Raw genomic sequence first — 24275 nt, 5'->3', positions numbered from 1 at the left:
ATTAATAAAATCACCCTTAAAATTTGGCAGTTTACTAAAAAATTAAACATGCAGCTACCATATAACAACCATATTCTTGGACATTTATTCCAGAAGAATAACACTTATTTATACACAAAAACCAGCACATCAATATGTACAGCATTTATAATAGCCAAAAATTAGTTTCCTTTAACCAATGAATGGTTAAAATGTGGTACATTCCTATCATGGAATCAATAAAAAATAATGCAGCAACTTAAATAGATCTCCAGCAAATTATGCTAAGTGGAAAAAAGCGAATTTCAAGGGGTTACACACTGCATAGTCCATTCAAATAACATTTGTGATTTGACAAAATTATAGAAATGGAAAAAAGAAGTTAGTGGTTAGAGGAATTAAAGAAGGGGTAGGGCAGGAGGAAAGTGGGTATTGTTATAAAAGGTAACATGAGGACTTCTGATTTCCTGTCAGGTGGGTAAGGGGTTTGGAATTTGTCACTCCATCCTAACAACAAGTAAAAAACCGAACAACTGAAAAATTGACAGCTTTCTTAGATCTAATAGAAGTGAGATCACAGGGCAAAACCCACAATTTGGAGAGACAGGAGAATCCAGAGAATTACAACTTACTATGGCAGAGACCCATGAGCTGAAACCTCTGCAGGAACTGGTACCAGCACAGGAAAATCGGAGCTATAACTGAAAATTGCTGGGGGCCCAATGTGAACAAGTTTGAGAGTTAAAAATGCCAGCTGGGGCCAGTCACAAGTGAGTTCCCAAATTTTATTGGTTTTAGCTCCAGGAGCTCTCACAGTTCTCACAGTGAAGGCTAGAGAAAAAACCCCTCATGCTTCAGCTAGAGGGAGTGAAAAAGTGACACAATTTTGTTCTTGTTATAACAAGACTGGTCCTCAAGAAAACTACTTTACCAGAGCTTAATCTACTGGCGTTTTATCAGAGTCTAACAGATTTAGGGACTTAGGGGAAAGGAACCAGCAAAACCCAGCCTGCTCTAGCAATCCTGCCCCACTTCAGGGGTAGAAAAACTTATGAAGTTCACAGCCCAGGGACACAAGCTCACCAAAAGACTGAGATTGAATCATACAACTACAGAACTTCTTCCTGCACATCTTGGATGTATTATAGGTCCATTTATAGCAGTCACTTTTACATGGTACATCATGTCCAGAAAACAAGAAAAAAATCACAAGGCATGATAAAAGGCAAAAATCCACAGTTTGAAAAGACAGAGCAAGCATCAGATTCAGACTCAAATATGGTAGGAATGTTGGAATAATCAGACAGAATTTAAAACTATGATTAATATTCTAAGATTCTCATGAAAAAAGTACACAACACACAAGAACTGATGAGTAATGTAAGCAGAGAGATGGAAATTCTAAGAAAGAATCAAAAAGAAATACTAGAGATCAGAAACACTGTGAATGAAGAATGTCTTTGTTGGGCCCATTAGTAGACTAGACAGGGATGAAGAAATAATCTCTAAATCTAAAGGTACATCATTAGAAACTTCAAAAACTGGAATACAAAGAGAAAAACACAGACTGGATAAAGTGGAACAGAATATCCAAAAATTATGGGACAATTACAAAAGGTATAATACAGGTAATAGAAATACCAGAAGGAAAAGAAAAGAAAGGAATAAAAGAAATATTTGAAACAGTAATGACAGAGTTTCCTCCAAATTAACATAGGAAACAAAACCAGGAAGCTCAGAGAACACCAAAAAGGATAAATACCAACCCCTCAAAAAACCTACACCAAAGCATATGCAGAAAATAAAAACTTTTTAAAAAAATCTTGATAGAAGCCAGAGGAATAAACAGCTTATTAATAGAGAAGCAAAGATAAGAATTATATCCAATTTCTCCTCAAAAACCATGTAGGCACAAAGAAAGTAGAATGAAATACTTAAAATGTTGAGAAAAAAACTCCACTGACCTAGAATTCTATATACTGTGAAATTATCCATCAAAGATAAATATTTTCTCAGATCAACAAAAATTGAAGGAATCTGTTACCAGTAGACCAGCCCTGAAAGTAATATTAATAAAAGTTCTTTAGAGAGAAGGAAAATCATATAGCTTAGAAACCTGGATGTGCATAAAGAAAGAAAGCATTAGAGAAGGAATAAGTGTACATAAAGACTTTTATCTTTTATTAACTGATCTAACAGATAAGTTTGTTGAAAACAATAGCAACAGTGTGTTTGATTATGAATGCCTGTGTGTGTGCATGTGCGTGTGTGTACATATGCATGCTTATGTGTGCTTATGTGTAAGTGAAATGAAGGACAGGAATGATACCAGGGAATACAGGACAGGAGGAAGAAATCAGGAGCATTTTGTTACAGTAGTCTCCGCTTATCTGGGGGGCATGTGTTCCAAGACCCCCAGGCGGGATACCTGAAACAATGGAGAGCACCAAACTTTATATACTATGTCTTTTCCTATGCATACATACCTATGATAAAGTTTAATTTATAAGTTAGGCACAGTAAAAGATTAACAACAATAACAATAAAATAGATTATAACAATATAATAAAAGTTATGTGAATGTGGTCTCTCTCTCTCTCAAAATATCTTATTGCACTGTACTCATCCTTCTTATGATGATGATGTAAGATGGTAAAATGTCTACAGGATGAGATGAAGGGAGTGAATGAAACAGGCATTGTGACCTTATTTAGCGTTAGGCTAATAAGGACCTTCTGACAGTACTTCAGAAGGAGGGTCATCTGCCTCCAGCCTGTGGTTAACTGTGGGTAACTGAAACCAGAGAAAGTGAAACCACAGATAAGGTGAGTGTACTGTATTATAAGATACACTACACATAAAGCTGTATAATTTGAAAATGGATTTAGTTGTAAATTCATATTGCAAACTGTAGGGCAACCACTAAAAAAATTAAAAAAGAAATACAACTGATATGCTAAGAAAGAAGGGAAAGTAGAAGCATATAAAATGTCCAATTAAAACCACAAAAGGCAGAAAAAGAACAAAACAGGAACAAAGAATTGTCGATGAATAAAAAATAGTAAAAACTATGGTAGATATTAATCAAACAATACCAATAATCACTTTCAACATCAATAGTCAAAATACACCAATTAAAAGAGACTATTAGAGTGAATCAAAAGAAAAGACCCAATATACACTGTCTATAAGAAACCCATTTTAAATATAAAGATAAACACAGATTAAAAGTAAATGGATAGAAACCCACTTTTTTTTTTTAAGATTTTATTTATTTATCTGACAGAGAGAGAAAGTGAGAGAGGGAACACAAGCAGGGGGAGTGGGAGAGGGAGAAGCAGGCTTCCCACTGAGCGGAGAGCCTAATGTGGGGCTCAATCCTGGGATTCTGGGATCATGACCTGAGCCCAAGGCAGATGCCCAATGACTGAGCCACCCAGGCGCCCCAGAAACCCACTTTAAATATAAAGACAAATACAGATTAAAAGTAAATGGATAGAAAGATATACTATGCTAACACTAATCAAAAGAAAGCCAGAATAACTTTATTAATTTCAGACAAAACAGACTTCAGAGCAAGGAAAGTTACCAGGGAAAGAGGGCACTACATAATGATAAAGAGTCAATTCTCCAAGAATATACAATACCTTGGATACAGTAAATAATTTTTAGATATAACACCAAAGGCATGATCCACAAAAAATAACTGAGAAGCTGGACTTCATTAAAATTAAAAACTACTCTGTCAAAGGAATGAGAAGCCACAGATTGGGAGAAAATATTTACAAAGACACATTTGATAAAGAACTGTGATCCAAAATAGAGAAAGAATTCTAAAAACAACCCAATTAAAAAATGGGCAAAGAACCTGGAAACCTCACCAAAGAAAATATACAGATGGAAAATAGGCATATGAAAAGATGCTCAACGGTATATCATTAGAGAATTACAAATTTAAACAACCAGATTTGACTATACACCAATAGAATAGCCAAAACACAAAACACTGACAACAAAAATGTTGATGAGGATGTGGAGCAACAGAAATTCTCATTTACTGCTGCTGAAAATGTAAAATGGTGTAGCCACTTTGGAAGGCAGCTTATAGTTTTTCAAAGAACTAAACGTACTCTTACCATATCTATCCAACAACTGTGCTCCTAGGTATTTACCCAAAGGAGTTGAAAACTAATGTCCATATAAAAACCTGCAGATGGATGTTTACATCATCTTTATTCATACTTGCCAAAACTTGGAAGCAATCAAAATGTCCTTCAGTAGGTGAATGGACAGATAAACTGTGGTACATCTAGACGATGGAAAATTATTCAGCACTGAAAAGAAATGAGCTATCAAGTCATGAAAAGACATGGAGGAATCTTAAATGCATATTGCTAAATGAAAGAAGCCAATCTGAAAAGGCTAAATCTAAGCTATATGATACTCTGTAAAAAGAAAAGCTATCATATTATGTAAAAGGCAAAGAATAAAAGGATTAGTGGTTTGTGGGAGTTAGGGGTGAGGGAAGCATGACTAGGCAGGCACAGAGGATTTTTAGGGCAAACTATTTTTAATAACAAATTTTTCCGTAAGATACTATATTTGGCCGTTACACACCATTATATTTTTGTCAAAACTCAGAGAATGTAAAACACCAAGAGTGAATCCTAATGTATGTAAACTATGGACTTGGAGTGAAATGACATATCAACGTAGGTTCACCAATTGTAACAAACTGTAACAATTTATAACAAATTCTGGTGCAAGAAGCTGATAGTGTGGGAGGCAGTATATATGTGGGATCAGGGAGTATATGGGAAATCTCTGTGTTCAATTTTGTTGTGAACCTAAATTTGCTCTAAAAAATAAAAGTCTGTATACATAAAAAAAGCAACATGAGGCAGCTGGGTGATTGAATTGTTGTTATTTTGATTATATCAATGTCAATATCGTGGTTGTGATACTGTACTAGTTTTGTAAGATGTTACCACTGGGGGAAAGTGGGTTAGGGACACAAGTGATTTCTCTGTATTAGTTCTTATTACTACAAGCCAATTATCTCAAAATAAAAAGCTTAATTTTAAAAAGTACATGCAATCAGACAATTATTAAAACTAAAATACTAAAATCCATCTATAAATGTTGCATAAACAAATGGGACAGTGGCAAGAATGCTACTTTTCAGTAGAAATGCAGATGCAGGCTGGCAGTACTGTCTAGAATAGCACACAGAGTAGGGTACAGAGTATATATTTATAGATAAAAATAAATGATAAATTATCTAAAGGAAAATGATAAGAATAGTTGGAAGGAAGATAAAAGAAAATTTCGCTCAATTTCTGAGCCTAGCCTTTTGTGGCTGAGAGCAAGCATTCAGCCGACCATTTTCAGAAACCATAATACAAATAGCAAAATCAAATTGTAAAAAGAAGATAGCAACATTACAGGACCTAATAATCCATATAACTTTGTTTAGTGAAACACATAGTTAGGACCAATAAATTAAAAGTTATATTTGGGGGGGTACATGCACATGTGTGCATACATGCTCATGTACTTACTTATGCACCACAGAAGCAAAATACTTCAGATACAACCTAAGGAAATAAATTTTTCCTTAACCTTAACCATCACACTACATAATAATCACATGACTCAATTAATACTACTTAATCACATGACTCAGTTAATACTACTTAATCATCAGTACTGCACTAAGTGGTTTAGCTGTGTGCTTCCCAAATTCCACAGGACCAAGATTACACTACCCAAGCACAAATTTGTTTCTCTCAGTTAAGTAAATGAAAGCTATACCAGAATTATCAATATTAACTAGGGAAATAAAATTTTACAAAACTACTACAGCTCATAGCACAAATGATTACATATGCATGACATTAAATTTAAATTGAATGAACCTTATATGAATAGGTAACATGTAAGGTTCACTTTATAAGATGCTGGAATAATTTTTCTGCTTTGATTAGGCTATTGTAAAAATCACTGTCCAATTTACCTTAGTGTACATTTACTGGCATTAACACAAGAAATCTTTAATTTCTATTATCTTCAGTAATATATGAAAAATTGTAAGTTAAATAAGGGGAGGGACAGTGGTTTTAACAATAACCTAACAGAGTGATACTTAAATAATTTTGAAACTCAAAAAACAATGTTACTTATTAAATCAAACCTAGGGTACTGAGAAATAATATTTATAAAAGGAGAAAGTAGTAAATAAAGCAAAGAAGGCAGGAAGTCCTGAAATATAAACAGAACAAAGAAAAAAAACCTGTAAAAGAACAAGATCAAGAGAAATAATACTAAACAGAGTATCACTTAAAGATAGACTCCTATTAATCAATTACCTGTGTTCCTGCATCTAGCTGTCTTAGAGACCAATATATAAATTTTACAAAAGGCTCATGAAGTTTCATATTCACAAATGGCATCCACTGTAGCTGCTCTGTCATCACAGGCAAAAGCTAAAGATAAAATGATGGAAGTTATAAATGCACAGTAGTGTTAGATGGCAAAACTCAATTACCACAATTTCCCAAAAATTTCTTTTTTCAAAAGAAAAAAGTTCTGTAACAAAAATCCTCACTTTGAAACCATATGCAACACAATACAGAAATAGGTATTTGAAATTTTAAATACATCCTTTAACCCAGCAGTAGCACATCTAAGATTTTAAGGAGATGAACCTGTATGAACATATTCTCTGGACTTCAAATGGTTAAATAAATTTATAATACATATATAACCATTAAAAATAATAGAATCTGTATTTAGATGATAAAAGCAGGTTACCAAAGAGCAAAGTGTAATCAGATCCCATTTATATAAAATATCTATATGAATTTATATTGAAAGAGATATACGAAAGAATGTTTATTAAAAATATTAACAGTAGGGGCACCTAGGTGGCTCAGTCAGTTAAGCATCTGATTCTTGGTTTTGGTTCAGGTTATGATGTCAGAGTCGTGAGACTGAGCTCCATGTGGGGCTCTGCCCTCAACTCAAAGTCTGCTTGAGAGTCTCTCTTCCTCTCCCTCTGCCCCTCCCCCCCACCCTCACCCCCACTCACAAAGGTAGGTGCACTTGCACTCTGTCTAAAATGAATAAAAAATAAAAATAAAAATATTAATAGTAAAATTTTAGCAATTAAGGTAATATTTTCCTCTTAATATGTCTGTCTTGCATAAATATCTTAAAGTCAATTTGTAAAAATAATCAACTGTTTAAAAAAGATGTCTATGAACACTGCTTCAAAAGTATATCATTTTGCTAGAAGGTTTCAAGACCATAAAGATATTCTAAGCCTTTGATGGAATAATACTACTTCTGGTATATTAGCCTAAGAAAAACACCTAAAATACACCCCTCCAAAAGCACATGTACAAAACTATTTATTGTTACACTGTTTGCAAGAACAAAAATGCAGAGGTAACTTAATTACCTAGCAATAGGGAAATCATTAAGTATATATCCACTCAGGGAACTAAAGATTAGGAACAAGAAAAATATTAATGATAAATTAAGTAAAAACAATAAAAGTTAGGATACAAAATCTATGTAATTAGACCACAGATTAAACGATAGGTATGGAAATAAACATACGAGTTTGGAAGGACATATTTGACCTTTCATAGAACCATCTACAGACTACTGACCACTTCCTCCTTTTGAAATACTGATTGGCTTCTGTGACAACAATTTCTCCTAGTTTTCCTTCTACTTCTCTAATCACTATCAGTCTCTTTGGTTGGTTCACTGTCACTCACCTGGTCATTAAATGTTGGGATTCCTCAAATTCAGTATTAGCCCATAGAGACTAATAATGACTCTCATATTTATATATCTCTATGCATATCTCTACATATCTCTTTACTTAATCTCCTTCTGCTGAGCTCTGGTCCCTTATATCAAAACCTAACAGACACATCCATTTTGGTATCTCAAACTCAGCTTGTCTAGAATTTATCAGATTAAGGAGGCTCAAACCCAGATCTACTCCAGTATTTTTTATTTTGAGTGAATGCTACTTACATTCATCCAGTTACAAAAGCCAAACATCTGGGAGCCAAACTGGACACAACAACTTATATACTAGATCCATTACCAAGTCTCATCTATTTTACCTCAACAGTCTACTTCTAATTCCATAACCACAATTCTAACACAAATTACTATCTTATTTCACCTGAACTACTTAAGAGTTTAACTGTTCAGCATCTGCTCTGGCACCTTCAAACCTATTTCCATGTTGCAGCCAACAGGATCCTTTTAAAGCACAAACCTGATGCTATTTTCTCCTTAAAGGTCTTCACTGGTTTCCTGCTACTTAGTTATCATTTTCTGGAATGAAATTTCAAGCAAAATGGAAAAATTACAGGCACCTCAAGTTGAAAAATGTCTAAACTGTACTTTTGTGGGTGAGTGGAATTTAGTAACTACCTACTCTCTCTTAAGGCCGTAATTCCAGTAAAATCTTATATACTTAATCCCTCTCACCCTGTATTTTAATATGAGGTTCAAAACTGGTGAAGAGGGCGCCTGGGTGGCTCAGTCTGTTAAGCATCTGCCTTCAGCTCAGGTCATGATCCCAGGGTCTTGGGAGAAGGGGAGGAGGAGGAGGAGAGGGAGGAGGAGGAGAATTCTGTCATACAAGTTACATAACACTAAAGGGAAGCATGCAGAAAAATTAACAAAGTATATTCGGGGCGCCTGGGTGGCTCAGACGGTTAAGTGTCTGCCTTCAGCTCAGGTCATGATCCCAGGATCCTGGGATCGGGCCCCATTATCGGGCTCCCTGCTGAGTGGGGAGACTTCTTCTCCCTCTCCCTCTGCCTGCCACTCCACCTGCTTGTACTCTCTGTCACATAAAAAATCTTAAAAAAAAAAAAAAAGAATGTGAGATACTCAATTGAGCTTGACTCTTCAACAAGTTATTAGCATAAAAAATGGGAGGCAAGGAGGATGGTGGAGGAAGTGAAGTATCCTAAGTTTAAAGAGACTTAGGAGACACTAAGACCAAGAGGGGCTACGAGGGGCTGGTTATATTTTCTGTTTCTGTTGTGGTGGTGGTGGTGAATTTTTTGTTAATAATTTTATAATTCACATATCATAAAATTCACCTATTTAAAGTGTACAATTACATGATTTTTAGTATATTCACACAGTTGTGAAATCATCACAATCAGAACATTTTCATCACCTACTCCCCAAAACCCCTAACATTAGCAGTAGCCTCAATATTTTGCCCCAACTACTCCAGCCTAAGGCAACCACTGATCTGCCTTCTCTTCTCTATACAGGTTTTCTGGATTTTTCTTATAAATGGAATCACACAATATGTGGTCTTTTGTGACTTGTTTCTTTCACTTTCAATATTTTCAAAGTTCATTCATGCTGTAGCATGCATCAAATACATCATTCCTTTTTACCACCAAATAATATTCCACTGTATACACAGACCATTTTATTTATCCATTTGTCCATTGATAGACATTTGGGTTGTTTCCACTATTTGGCTATTATGAATCTGCTATGAACATTCATATGTACAAATTTCTGTGTGCACATATGCCTTCATTTCTCCTGCACATACCTAGGAGTGGAACTGCTGACTCACATAGTAAATTGGAAGTGCTAGACTATTTTCTAAAGGTGCTACATGGTTTTACATTTTCTGCATTTTTTACATTTTCACCAGCAGTGTATGAGTTTCAATTTCTTCATTCACATTTTGACCACAATTAAGATTATCTGTTTGTTTGTTTTTTTATCTTAGCCATCCTAGTTGGGTAGGATGTGATGTATCAACATGATTTTGATTTGCATTTCCCAAATTAGTAATGTTGAAAATAATTTCATGTGCTAATTAACCATTTGTATATGATTTTCAGAGAAATGTCTAATCAGATCCATAGTGCATTTTTAATTGGGCTTTCTTTTTATTACTGAGTTGTAAGGCTTTTTAAAAAATATTTCAGATGGAAGTCCCTTATCAGATATATGATTTGAAAAATATTTTCTCCTTTTCAGTAGAGTTGTCTTTTGACTTTCATGATAGTAACCTCTGAAGCATAAAAGTTAAAAAAAAAAAAAGTGTCTCAGATTTCATTTTTTATTAGTTAGAATTTTCTCAACAATGGAGGTTTGTCTGTCTTCTGGTTTGGTCTCAATGACAATCAACATTTATTGGACATGTGTTTTTATCAAGGCACTGTAAGGGGCTAGGGCTGCAGAGGTATAGAAGTCAAACTGGCTGGCAAGGCCCCCAAAGATCACCATGGTTCAACCCTGCTTTTTCCTCTCTGCCCATTTCTCTGTTCACATCTGGTACTCTAGCCATCCAGACCTTTTGTAAACAATTAAAATACACTGCTCTTTTCCCAATTCCATGGTTTCTCACATGTTATTCCCACATTCCCCCATTACTAAAATGACTGACAAAATTGAATATATCTAAGGTGTACAATGTGATTTCTTAGTATACGCATGCATCGTGAAATGACTACCAAAACCAAGCTAATTAACATATCCACACTTTCTTTTTTCCATTGTGTGGGGTTAAGAATACTTGAGATCTATTAGGTGTAAGGGGAGATCTCACAGTTTTGTTTTGATCTGTACTTCTTGGATTATCAGTGATACTGATTTTTTCATATACCTATTGGCCATGTATATGTCTTCTTTGGAAAAATGTCTATTCATGGGGTACTGGGTGGCTCAGTCGGTTGAGCACCTGACTCCTGATTTCAGCTCACGGAATGATCTCAGGGTCATAGGATCAAGCCCTACATCAGGCTCCATGTTCAGCAGGAGGCTGCTTGAGATTCTCTCTCTCCCTCTCCCCCTCCCCCATGTGCATGTGCTGTCTCTCTCTAAAATAAATAAATCTTTTTAAAAAATGTCTATTCAGGTCTTTTACCCATTTTTTAATCAGTTAAGTTTTAAATTTTGATAAAGCTCAATTTATCTTTTTTCTTTGATTCCTTGTGCTTTCTGTGTCATATTTAAGAAAACACTACCAAATCCAATGGCACAATTTACTTGTATGTTTTTTTCAAAAAGTTTTGTACTTTTTACCTCTTATGTGTAGGCCTTGGATGCACTGTGAGGGTTCATTTCTGGATTCTCAATTCTATTCCCTTGATCTGTGTATCTATCCTTATGCAAACATCACATTCTATTCATTACTGTATCTTTGCAGGAAAACTTAAAATCAGAAGTGTGTGTCTGACACCAACTCTGTCCTTTTTCAACCTTGTTTTGGATAGTCCCCATCCCTGGCATTTCCATATGAATTTCAGGATGAGGTTATTAATTTCTGCCAAGAAGCCAGCTGGGATTTTATAATAAGGGTTGCACTGAATATGTAGATTGGTTTAGGAAGTATTAGCATGCTAAGTCTTCCAATCCGTGAATAAGGATGTCATTCGATTTTAATTAGACCTTTTTAACTTTTCAACAGTATTTTACAGTTTTCAGAGCATGAGTTTTACATTTCTTTTGAAAACCTGATTCCTAAGTATTTTATTCTTTTTGGTGTCACCAAAAATGGAATTGTTTTCTTAAATTCATTTTCAAATTGTTCATTGCTGGTGATTATTTATAATACTGATTATTTATATACTGATTTATTTATACTGATATAAACAACTGATTTTTTTGAATACTGAACTTGTATCCTTTAACCTTAATTTGTGTATTAGTTTTAGTAGTTTTTTAGTATATTTCTTAGGTTTTTATATAAACAAAATCATGTCATCTGCAAATAGTTTTACTTTCTTTCTACTCTGGATGCCTTTATTTCATTTTCTTGACTAACTGCCCTGGTTACACCCTCCAGCACAATGCTGAATAGAAGAGATGAGAGTAAGCATTCTCTTGTTCCTAATTTCAGAGAGAAAGCATACAGTTTTTCAGCATTAAGTAAGATGTTAGCTGTGAAGGTTTTATAGATATGTTTTATCAGGTTAAGGAAGTTCCCTTTTATCTCTAGCATTTCACTGCTTTTATCATAAAGTATATTGGATTGTCAAATGCTTTTTCTGTATCAACTGAGAAAATCATGTGATTTTTGTCTTTATTCTACTGATATCATGTATTACATGAGTTGATTTCTGGAGGTTAAGTCAACCTTACATTCCTGGGATAAAATACACTCGGTTGTGGTATACAATTCTTTTTATATGTGGCTGGATTCAATTTGCTTGTAGTGGATTGAGGATTTTTGTGTCAGAAATCAAAAGAGATTGGTTTCTAGTGTTCTTGTGATGTATTTGCCTGGTTTTGGTATCATGGTAATACTGGCCTCATAAAATGAGTTGGTGAGTGTGGAACCCTTCTCTATTTTTGAGAAGAGTTTGTGAAGAATTTTTATTAATTTTTTAAATGTCTGGTACAATTCACCAGTGAAGCCATTTCACCAAAGAAGGCCTTTTCTTTGTAGGTAGTCTTTTGATTAATTTAATCTCCTTACTTGTTACAGATCAATTTAACATTTCTTTTTCTTCTTGGGTCATTTTTTTAAAAGATTTTATTTATTTATTTGACAGAGAAGGAGAGAGAGAGCACACAAGCAGAGGCAGAGGGAGAAGCAGACTCCCCACCAAGCAGGGAGCCTGATGTGGGACTCGATCCCAGGACCCTGGGGTCATGACCTGAACTGAAGGCAGACACTTAACGACTGAGCCACCCCGGTGCCCCTTCTTGAGTCATTTTTGATAGTTTCTGTCTCTCTAGGAATCTGTTACTTATCTATATTTTATTAGCCTATGATTATTCATAGTATTTCCTTATAAACCTTTTTATAGGCTGATAATGTCTCCACTTTTATTCCCAATTTTAGTAATCTTGGTTTGGTCTCTCTTCACTTGGCCAATCTAGCTAAAGGTTTGTCAAGTTTCAAAACCTTTGCAAGGAACCAACTTTCAGTTCTGTTGATTTTCTCTACTGGTTTTCTGCTCTATATTTCACTAACTTCTGCTCTACTCTTTAGTACTTCTTTCCTGCTGGCTTTAGGATTAGTTTGTTCAACTATTCCAGTGTCTACTGGTAGAGATTACATTACTGAGAATGTTCATCTTTTCTAAGGTAAGCATTTGTAGCTACACATTTCCCTCAAAGTATTGTTCTAGCTGTATCCCACGCATTCTGGTACATGTGTTTTTTTTTATTTTTTCATCTTGCTTTCTATTTCCCTTGTGATTACTTCATTGGCCAGTTGTTTATTAAGGCATATATTATATTTAGTTTCCATACATTTGTGATTTTCTCAAATTTTGTTCTGTTACTGATTTCTAATTTCATCCCACTGTGGTCAGAAAACATACTTTTTATAATTTATGAAGGTTTGTTTTATGGCCTGGCAAATGTGCTAGGCTGGAAAACGTTCCAGGTGCACTTGAGAGGAATGTATATATTCTGCAATTGCTGAATGGAGGGTTCTATGGATATCTGCCTTGTTAGATTCTAATTTGAAACTAAATATAAAAAAATATTTGGGGGCCACCTATGGAAATCTGTATATGGACCAGTTATTAAATATTTTAGTAAGACCTCTAAACTGCAATTTTTTGCTGATTATTGAATTCCAAATATTTACAACAGAAATTATTACTTCAAATTTTGTATTTTAATAGGCTAGAAATTCTAGGTTACTTTTCTTCTGGAATCAATACATAAAGGGAAACAGTAGTAAAAGCTTCATTTTGGGTCTCTAACAGCTTCCCAAAACATCAACGAACTTTAAAAGTATAGAATCAAGGGGCGCCTGGGTGGCTCGGTCAGTTGGGCGTCTGCTTTCGGCTCAGGTCATGAACCCATGGGATTGAGTCTCCTGGGATTGAGTCCCGCATCGGGCTCCCTGTGGAGAGGGGAGCCTGCTTTTCCCTCTGCCTCTGCCTCTCTCTCTGTCTCTCATGAATAAATAAAATTTTAAAAAATTAAAGTACAGAATCAAGATGCAGTTATTTTTAAATATACAAAAGAGTCAATTAAGCATTCAAGAAATATGTAGAAATTAGATAATAGCTAGTGCACAGAAAATACATGGTAATGAAAGACCTGACAGGAAATCTATTGATACCAAATGTGTCATTCCTAAAGAGAGCTCAGTAATTCTTGTAATAATTTTTTTGCATGACAACCTTCAGCCTTTCAACATGGAGAAAATATCCACATTTATCGTATATTAAAAATAATAGGAATTTAATAGATATTTGTGAGGTAAAGTAAAAGTGATAAAATAATTGACCCTCTAATGGATGGATGAATGAATGCATACAGATGGAGAGATATGGCTTTCCCAGGGACTTGTACTTATGACAATCTTGGCTACCATATAAGTTTCAAAGCTATTTTATCTTGTTTACATATTTCTAAAAGATTTTATTTATTTATTAGAGAGCAAAAGAGAGACAGAAAGAGAGTGAGAGAGAACACACGCACAAGCGAGGGAGGAACAGAAGGAGAGGGAGAAGCAGACTCCCCACTGAGCCGGAAGCCCTGACACTGGGCTAGATCCTGGGACCCCGGATCATGACCTGAGCCGAAGGCAGACACTTAACTGACTGAGCCACCTGGATGCCCCTTCAAAGCTATTTTAAACAATTATTTCATATTCTATTACTATTTTAACTGTGAAGTCTAGAATAGACTTTTGTACATCACTGAAACTTGAATTTTAATATTGAGTAAGGGACAGGTGGGGCTAGGTAAGGAGAGATAGATAGGGGGCTATGTGATCGGGCTCACAGAAATCCGAAAAATGTGGAGGTGTGGGAAAACCAGAGATAAGGGAACAAACTGGACCACGCTACCCTAGGATCACCCTGCCCTAGGCGTGGGGGATGGGTGTCTTTTTTATGATAATCACCTGTGACCAACAAAGAATAACCAGACCCTAAAAAGGAAGTAAGCCATTGAAGGTGTTATCACTAGTCCTTGTCAGTGGTTATCAATAGAGATGTTTAAAGGATTTAAGTTCCCTGGTTAGCTTTCTATAAAAGAGCAACCCTAAAGGCCCTTGTTGGCAACCCTATCAGGACCCCCTCTCACTCTTGAGAGCTTTTTGTGTATCTCACTTAATAAACTATTGCTTTACTCACTCTCCATTGGCCACGAGATTCATTCTTCGACTCTGTGAGACAAGAACCTAGCTCTCCCACTTCAATATCTTAGTAGATAAGTTCTATCAACTTTAAAGAAAATTCTGATTGACAAAGGCAATAAAGGATGAGTAGCTAACTACTCATGGAAAACTACTGATGCTTATACCCTTTATAAAGACTTATTTCAATTTTGTTTTTCATCATGGATTATTAGAGACAAGATAGTAAAAAGTATATGCACTAAATTCTAAATCTGCCATTTCCTCCTAGCCATGTAAAATAATAAAATCTCAAAACTCTCTTAATACTGCTTGTGAAACTGGCATTATAGCTGCACTGATTATCTCACAACAACTGCTTTGAGGTTTACATGAAAAAATATATGTGGAAGGATTTTTAAAACTATGAATAAGTAGGTAATCCACTGGAAGATGGTAGAGTAGGAGCATCCTGAGCTTACCTTGTCCCACCCACACCAAAGTAACAGCTGTACCTATGCAACTCACTATGCAAACAGCCTGAAAACTGGAAGAATAGACCTTCCACAGTTAACTGTACAGGTAACTTCAAAACTGGTAGGAGAGGCAGGGATGTGGTTGGAAACCAAACCCCTAGTAAGACTAACCACAAATGGGAGGGACACCACAAGCACGGAGAAGCGAGAGGATCAGACCCCAGAGCAGGCACCCCAGGCACTGGGGACTCACACTGGGAAGACTGGGAAGAGGAGTCCCTGTAACATCTGGCTTTTGAAAACCAATGGGGCTTAACTTTGGGAGCTTTTGAAATCAGCAGGCTTAACTCCAGGTATTTTAAAAAATCAGCAGGCCAGGCTTAACTCTGGGAGAGCCAGCAGGCAACAGAAAACTGAGTCCCCACCCTTAAAGAGCCAGCATAATAAATAATTCCAGCTTCAAGACACAGCACAGAAGCAGCAATTTGAAAAGCACCTGGGGCTTATGTAAAGATTTATTTACTGGGCGCCTGGGTGGCTCAGTTGGTTAAGCGACTGCCTTCGGCTCAGGTCATGATCCTGGAGTCCTGGGATCGAGTCCCACATCGGGCTCCCTGCTCAGCAGGGAGTCTGCTTCTCCCTCTGACCTTTCCGCCTCTCATGTGTTCTCTCTCTCTCTCTCATTCTCATTCTCTCAAATAATAAATAAAATCTTTAAAAAAAAAAAAAAAGATTTATTTACTTATGTCACAAGGTGTAGTGAAGAGGCAGGGATCTTCAGATTCCTCTAAGAACAGAAGTGCCAGCAGGCACCATTCTTCTTTCCCTCCCCCAGACTAGATAGCCATACACTTGCAGGAGCCAGGGCTAAAACTCTCCATCTATCTTGCTAACATTGCATGCCTCATGCCAGCCCAGTGATCCCCTACAAACCTACCCCATCCAACACACCCTCCTCACCAGGCATCTATCCAAAGCTGCTCCAGCCCTACCACACCCGGCAAGCAGCCCTGGCAGGGATGGGCACCATTCCAAAATGACTCTTGCCCTGGGGAGGAGAGATAATCCCACACACCAGCTCACCCACAGTTCCAGCAGCTGAGTCTTTTAGCTGGTTGCACAGGGAGAAAGCCCTGCCATTGGGTGCCCTGGCATCTATGGTAGAGAGGCTTAAGTGCAGAATCTAGTCTAACTGCCAGCTCCACACACCAAGGAAAGCCTCTTAGTTAGCCCTGCTGGGACAAAGTAATACTGCTCAGTGCCCTGCAAGTGCAGCTGAGTGGCTAACTGTAGACAGCTAGCCTGACTGCCGGCACCACCCACCTACAAGCCCATAGCCTGAATGGCATAAAAACCAAATCCTGCCCAGTATGCCAACAGCAGGCAAAGCAGGATCACTGCAGCCAAATGGGCTGAAGGCTCAGACACAACAGAAGAGCACAAGCAGCCCACATAGGAGACACACCTGGAGCACCTGGTTCTGGTGACCGGGGGCACAGTGCTACAGGGCACCACAGGACCTCTTCTACACAAGGCCACCATTTTCAAGATAAAGTGACAGTGCTGACCTACCTAATACATAGAAAAAACACAGGGAGTTAGATGAAATGAGGAGACAAAGAAATACATCCCAACAGAAAGAATAGGACAAAACCACAGCAAAAGAGCAAAGGGGAACTGAGATAAATAATTCAAAGTAATGACCAAAAAGATACTCATTGCACTTGAGAAAAGAGTGTATAAGTCCGTGAGAACTTCAACATACATAGAAGATATTAAAAAAAAAACAAAACAGTTTAAGAGATGAAGAATTCAATAACTGAAATAAAAAATACATGAGAGATAATCAGTAGTAGGTTACAGGAGGCAGAACAGATCACTAATCTAAAAGAGTAATGGGGGCGCCTGGGTGGCTCAGTTGTTGGGCGTCTGCCTTCGGCTCCCGGGGTCCTGGCATCGGGCCCCGCATCAGGCTCCCTGCTCCAGGGGAAGCTTGCTTCTCCCTCTCCCCCTGCTTGTGTTCCCTCTCTCGCTGTCTCTCTCTCTGTCATATAAATAAAAATTTTAAAAATCTTTAAAAAAAATAAAAGAGTAATGAAAAGCAACCAGACTGAACAGCAAATAATAACAATAAATGAGAAGAGATTTAGAAAACCAGTGATATCAAGCATATTAATATTTGCATTACAGGGATCCCAGAAGGAGAAGGGGGGGGGCAGAAAACTTCTTTGAAGAAATAATAACTGAAGATTTCCCGAATGTGGGGAAGAAAACAGACATCCAAATCCAGGAAGCAAGGAGAGCCCCTATCAAGATTAAGACAAAAAGATCCACACCAAGGGGCACCTGGGTGGCTCAGTCGTTGGGCGTCTGCCTTCGGCTCAGGTCATGGTCTCGGGGTCCTGGGATTGAGCCCGCATCGGGCTCCCTGCTCTGCAGGGAAGCCTGTTTCTCCCTCTCCCACTCCCCCCTGCTTGTGTTCCCTCTCTCACTCTGTCTCTCTCTGTTAAATAAATAAATAAAATCTTTAAAAAAAAAAAAAGATCCACACCAAGACACATATTAAAGTGGCAAAATGTGGTGATAGAGAGAAATCTTTCAAAAGCAGCAAGAGAAAAGAGTTACATACTCAGGAAGCCCCATAAGTCTATCAGTGGATTTTTCAGCAGAAACTCTGTAGGCCAGAGAAGAGTGGCATGCTATATTCAAAGCACTGAAAGGAAAAAACCTGCAATCAAGAATACTCAGGGAAAGATAAAGAGTTTCCCAGGCAAACAAAAGCAAAAGGAGCTCATCACCATGAAATCAACCTTACAAGAAATACTAAAAGGAATTCTTTAGTGTAAAGAAAAGGCCACAGAAGAAAATTATGAAAGTAAAAAATTTCACAGATAACAGCAAACATTTAGTAGAGATAGTAAATTAATCACTTGTAAAGCCAATATGGAGGTTAAAACACAAAAGTAGTAAAATCAATTATATCTACAAAAATCAGTGAAAGGATACATAAAATAGAAAGTTGTAAAATATAATATCATATACATAAAACGTGGAGAGGAGGTAAAAATTTAGTGCTTTCAGGATGTGTTTGAACTTAACCAACTACCAACTTAATATAGACTACAAACACTTAAGATGTTATATATAAACCTAACAGTAACCACAAATCAAAAGCCTGTAATAGATACACAAAAAAATAAAGAGAAAGGAATCCCAGCATAATACTAAAGAAAGCCATCAAGTTACAAAGGAAGAGAGCAAGAGAAGAAAAAAAGGAAAAGAAAAGAACTACAAAACAACCAGAAAACAATTTAAAAAATGCCAAATTAAGTACATACCTATCAGTAATTACTTTAAATGTAAATGAACTCAATGCTCCAATAAAAAGACATAGGGTGTCTGAATGGATAAAGAAACAAGACTCAGCCTGCCTACAAGAGACTCACTTCAAACCTAAAGATACGTATAGAGTGAAAGTGAAGGGCTAGAGAAACCATGCAAATAGAAGAGAAAGAAAAGCTGGAGTAGCAATATTTGTATCAAACAAAATAGGCATTAAAACAAAGACTGTAACAAAAGGCAAAGGAGGGTACTACATAATGATAAAAGGAACAATCCAACAAGGAGGATATAAAATTGCATATATCAATATACCCAACATAGGAGCAACCAAATAGAGGAAGCAATTATTAACAGACATAAAGGGAGAAATTGACAGTAATAAAATAATAGCAGGAAAATTTAACAGCCAACTTAGAAAATGGACAGATCAACCACACAGAAAATCAACAAGTAAACAGTGGCTTTGAATCACACGTTAGACAGATGGACCTAATATATATAGACAGATAACATTCCATTCAAAAACAGCAGAATATACATTCTTTTCAAGTACATATATAACAATCTCCAGGGCAGATCACATGTTGGGCCATAAAACAAGTCTCAATAAATTTAAGAAGACTGAAATTATATCAAGCATCTTTTCTAACCACAATGGTAGGAAACTAGAAATCAATTACAAGAAAAAAATCTGGAAGGAACACAAAAACAGGCAGGCAAAATAACATGCTAATAAACAATGAATGAGTGAACCAAGAAATCAAAGAGGAAATAAAAACTACATGGAAACAAATAAAAATGAGAACACAACAGTCAAAAATCTTTAGAATACAGCAAAAGTGGTTCTAAGAGGGAAGTTAATACCAATACAGGCTTACCTCGAAGAGAAAAAAAAAATCCCCAATAAACAACTTAACTTTAGACCTAAAAGAGCTAGAAAGAAAAGTAACAAACCCAAAGCTAGTAGGAGGGAGGAAATGATAAAAATCAGAGCAAAAATAAATAAAATAGACACTAAAACAAATTAAAAAGATCAATGAAACCAGGAGCTGGTTTTTTGAAAAAATAAACAGAATTGATAAACCTTTAGCCAGACTCATCAAGAAAAAGTTCAGAGAACTCAAATAACAGAACAAAAAAGTAGAAATAAAACAAACATGACAGGATTATAAGAGAATATTATGAAAAATTATATGCCAACAAATTAGACAATCTACAAGAAATGGAAAAATTCCCAGAAATATATAACTTTCCAAATCTGAATCAGGAAGAAATAGAAAATTTGAACAGATGGATTACAAGTAATAAAATTGAATCAGGAATCAAAAAACTACCAACAAACAAAAGTCCAGAACCAGATAGTTTCACAGGCAAATTCTACCAAACATTTAAAGAAGTTAATACCTATTCTTCTCAAACGATTACAAAAAAAAAAAAAAAGAGGAAAAACTTCATTCCACAAGACCAGCATTATCCTGATACAAAAACTGGACAAAAACACTACACAAAAAAAGTACAGGTCAATATCTTTGATAAATATAGATGCAAATATCCTCAATAAAATACTAGCAAACCGGGATGCCTGGGTGGCTCAGTCGGTTAAGCATCTGCCTTCGGCTCAGGTCATGATCCTAGGGTCCTAGGGATTGAGGCCCGCACTGGGCTCCTTGCTAAGCAGGGAGCCTGCTTCTCCCTCTGCCTGCCGCTCTCCCTGCTTATGCGCACGCTCTCTTTCTCTCTCTAATAAATAAAATCTTTAAAAAAAGAATACTAGAGCAAACCAAATTCAGCAATGCAATAGATCATTTACCACAATTAAGTAGGATTTATTCCAGGAATGCAAAAGTTGTTCAATATTTGCAAACCAATCAATGTGATACACCACACTAACAAGAGGAAGGATAAAAAACATATGACTGTCTCCACAGACTCAGAAAAGACATTTGACAAAATCTAACATACATTCATGATAAAACCTCTCAACACAGTGAGTTTATAGGAACATGCCTCCCAACATAATAAAGGCAATATATCACAAATCCAAAGCTAACATGCTCAATGTGAACAACTGAAAGCCTTTCCTTTAAGATCAGCAACAAAAATAGGATGTACTCTCACCACTTTTATTCAACATAGTACTAGAAATGCTACTTGCAATAATCAAACAAGAAACAGAGGGCATCCAAATTGGTCAGGAAGAAATTAAACTGCCACTAAAGGTTCCATCAAAACCTATTACAACTGATAAATGAATTCAGTAAAGTGGCAGGATACAAAATTAATATATAGAAATCAACTGCATGTCTATAAACTAATAATGAAGAAGTGGAAAGAGAGATTAAGAAAATAATCCCATTTAAAATTGAACCAAAAAGAAAAAATACCTAGGAATAAACCTAATCAAGGAGGTTAAAGACCTGTACTCTGAAAATTATAAAACAAGATGAAAGAAACTGAAGACTACACAAATGGAAAGATATTCTGTGCTCATTTACTGTTAGAATTAAATATTGTTAAAATGTCCATACAATCCAAGGCAATCTAAACATTTAATGCAATCCCTATCAAAATACCAACAGCACTTTTCACAGAACTAGAACAAATAATCCTAAAATTTGTATGGAACCACAAAAGACTCCAAATAGCAAAAACAATCTTGAGAAAGAACAAAACTGAAGGTATCACAAACCCAGATTTTAAGATATACTATGAAGTTGTAGTAATCAAAACCGTATGATAGAGCCACAAAAATAGACATAAAGATCAATTCAACAGACTAGAGAGCCCAGAACCCATGCTTATGTGATCAACTAATCTATAAAAATGGAGGAAAGAATATACAATGGGGAAAAGACAGTCTTTTCAATTAATGGTGTTGGGAAAACTGGACAGCTACATGCAAAAGAATGAAACTGGACCACATCCTTACACCATACGCAAAAATTAACTCAAAATGGATCGAAGACCTAAATGTGAAATTGAAGACCTGAAATCATAAAATTCCTAGAAGAAAACAATGGCAATACTCCCTTGGACATCAGTCTTAGCAACATTTTTCTAGATATGTCTCCTCAGGCAAGGGCAGCAAAAGCGAAAATAAACTATTGGGACGACACCAAAATAAAAAGCTTTTGTATAACAAAGGAAACCATCCACAAAACAAAAGGCAACCTAATGAAAGGAAGAAGATATGTTTAAATGATATATCTGATAAAGGGTTAATATCCACAATATACGTAGAACTTACATAACCCAACACCAAAAAAACCCAAATAATCTGATTAAAATGGGAAGTGAACTTCAAGAGATATTTTTCCAAAGAAGACATACTGATGGCCAACAGAAGACAACAGGCCAACTGATGAAAAAATGCTCTACTTCATTAATCATCAGGGAAATGCAAATTAAAACCACAATGAGGTAATAACCTCATACCTGTTAGGATGGCTATTATCAAAGACAAGAAATTAGTGTTGGCAAGGTGTGAAGAAGAGGGAAACTTCATATACTGTTGACAGGGATGTACAGCCACTATGGAAAACAGTATGGAGGTTCCTCAAAAACTCAAAAATAGAATTACCATATGATCCAATAATTCCACTACTAGGTGTTTCCCAAAGAAAATAAAGCATACACTCAAAAGATAGGTGCACCCTGTGTTTACTGCAGCATTATCTATCATAGCCAAGATATGGAAGAAACCCAAGTGCCCATCAATAGAGGAATGAATAAAGAACAACATATGGTTATGTTAATATACAATGGAATATTACCCAGCCATAAAAAAGAATGAGATCTTGTTATTTGCAGCAACATGGATGGACCCTGAGGTGTCCATTTCTTTTTTATGATTTCATTTGTATGTGGAATCCAAAAAATAAACTAATAAAGGAATAAACGAATGAACGAATGGACAGACACTTATATACAGACAACAAACTGGTGACTGCCAGAAAGGAGGCGGGTTGGGGAATGGGTGAAATAAATAAAAGTGATTAAGTAGTATAAACTTTCAGTTAGAAAATAAGTAAGTCACAGAGATGAAAACACAGTTTAGGGAATATAGTCAATAATATTGTAATAAAATATGGTGACAGAGGGTGACTATGCTAAATGGTGAGCCTGAGTAATGTATAGAACTGTTTGGTCAATATGCTGCACACCTAAAACTAATAACATTGTATGTTAGTTATAGTTTAAAAATATGAGCACCTATATAATCTATTTTAACACAAAAAAGAATTTTCTATACACAAAAAAGAATTTTCAAAACCCCCCCTAAATGTTCAATTCACAGAAAAGTTATTTGAGCTCCTAAAACCTACAAAGGAAAACTGAGGTCATGGAGAGGGAGTTAAGATAATATCCCCTGTCTCTGAGAATCTTCCAGCTTAGTACAAAGAGGAAAAAAATGAAAGGAACAGGGGCGCCTGGGTGGCTCAGTCGTTAAGCGTCTGCCTTCAGCTCAGGTCATGATCCCAGGGTCCTGGGATCGAGCCCCACATCGGGCTCCCTACTCAGGGGGAAGCCTGCTTCTCCCTCTCCCACTCCCCCTGCTTGTGTTCCCTCTCTCGCTGTGTCTCTCTCAGTCAAATAAATAAATAAAATCTTAAAAAAAAAAAGAAAGGAACATAGAGAACTATTACCTAGAGTCTAATTTTGTATAAGAAAAAACCCTGATTTATAAAAAACCAATCATATTTTATTGTGAAACCCTTCAAAAGTGGAGCTATTAGAGGCAGGCCAAGACAGGGATGCTATCTACTATCACCTCTATTATTTACCTTATTCTGGAAGGACTATGTAAAGCAAACAGAAAAATCCTGTCTTTTATACATATCAACTTGCAAAATTGATGAGAAATGGAATAAAATATTTAACATTTCAGGAGACAATATTTTCATTAATTCTAAATAATGTGATCACTTAACTAGAAAACACAAGAAAAACATTTTTTTTAACTATCAGAACACTAATGATTTCTGTCCAGTTGCTAAAAATATAAAAATCTTCCAAATACTATCAAATATCCAATTTTAGAGAATGGAAAAAAATCATATTCATAATACCAAAAAAATTTCCAAAACTGTAAAATAAATGAAAAAGGAAACATGCAAAATACACATGCATAAAATTATAAACTTCATTTAAGAACATAAAAAACTAATTATATAAAAGGAAGGATGGGAAAACTTATTATAAAGATATCAATTCTTAATCAATCCAGAAATTAAGTGTAGTAACAATAAAACATAAAAAGCCTTTAAAAATTATATTAAAATGAGTATTTTAGACAATTAAAAACTTCTTGTAAGAGTAACAGAAAATTCCTGGCTGTGTATAATCATATATTAAAGTCTGAATTAATCAGAACA

At 35.9% G+C, this 24275-nt stretch overlaps 1 protein-coding gene across 11 annotated transcripts in view; it reads right to left on the bottom strand.

Moving 5' to 3' along the window:
• Positions 1-24275, bottom strand: part of CCDC138 (coiled-coil domain containing 138) — a 138506-nt gene that overhangs the window by 63823 nt on the left and 50408 nt on the right. For 8 of the 11 annotated variants that reach the window (XM_025869116.2, XM_073897928.1, XM_073897927.1 and 5 more), the window contains one exon: positions 6348-6464. The exons of the other annotated variants lie outside the window; for them this stretch is intronic. In XM_025869116.2, the coding sequence (XP_025724901.1) occupies positions 6348-6464 (117 nt within the window). The remainder of the gene's footprint in view (positions 1-6347; positions 6465-24275) is intronic. 11 annotated transcript variants of the gene reach the window in all.

This window comes from Callorhinus ursinus, unplaced genomic scaffold (genome assembly GCF_003265705.2).
Source record: "Callorhinus ursinus isolate GAN/ISIS: 27379988/994484 unplaced genomic scaffold, GSC_fseal_2.0 scaffold10, whole genome shotgun sequence".
In the NCBI taxonomy this organism is placed as follows: domain Eukaryota; kingdom Metazoa; phylum Chordata; class Mammalia; order Carnivora; family Otariidae; genus Callorhinus; species Callorhinus ursinus.
The sequence above is the reverse complement of the archived record's forward strand: the minus strand, read 5'-3'. Positions and strand labels throughout refer to the sequence as shown.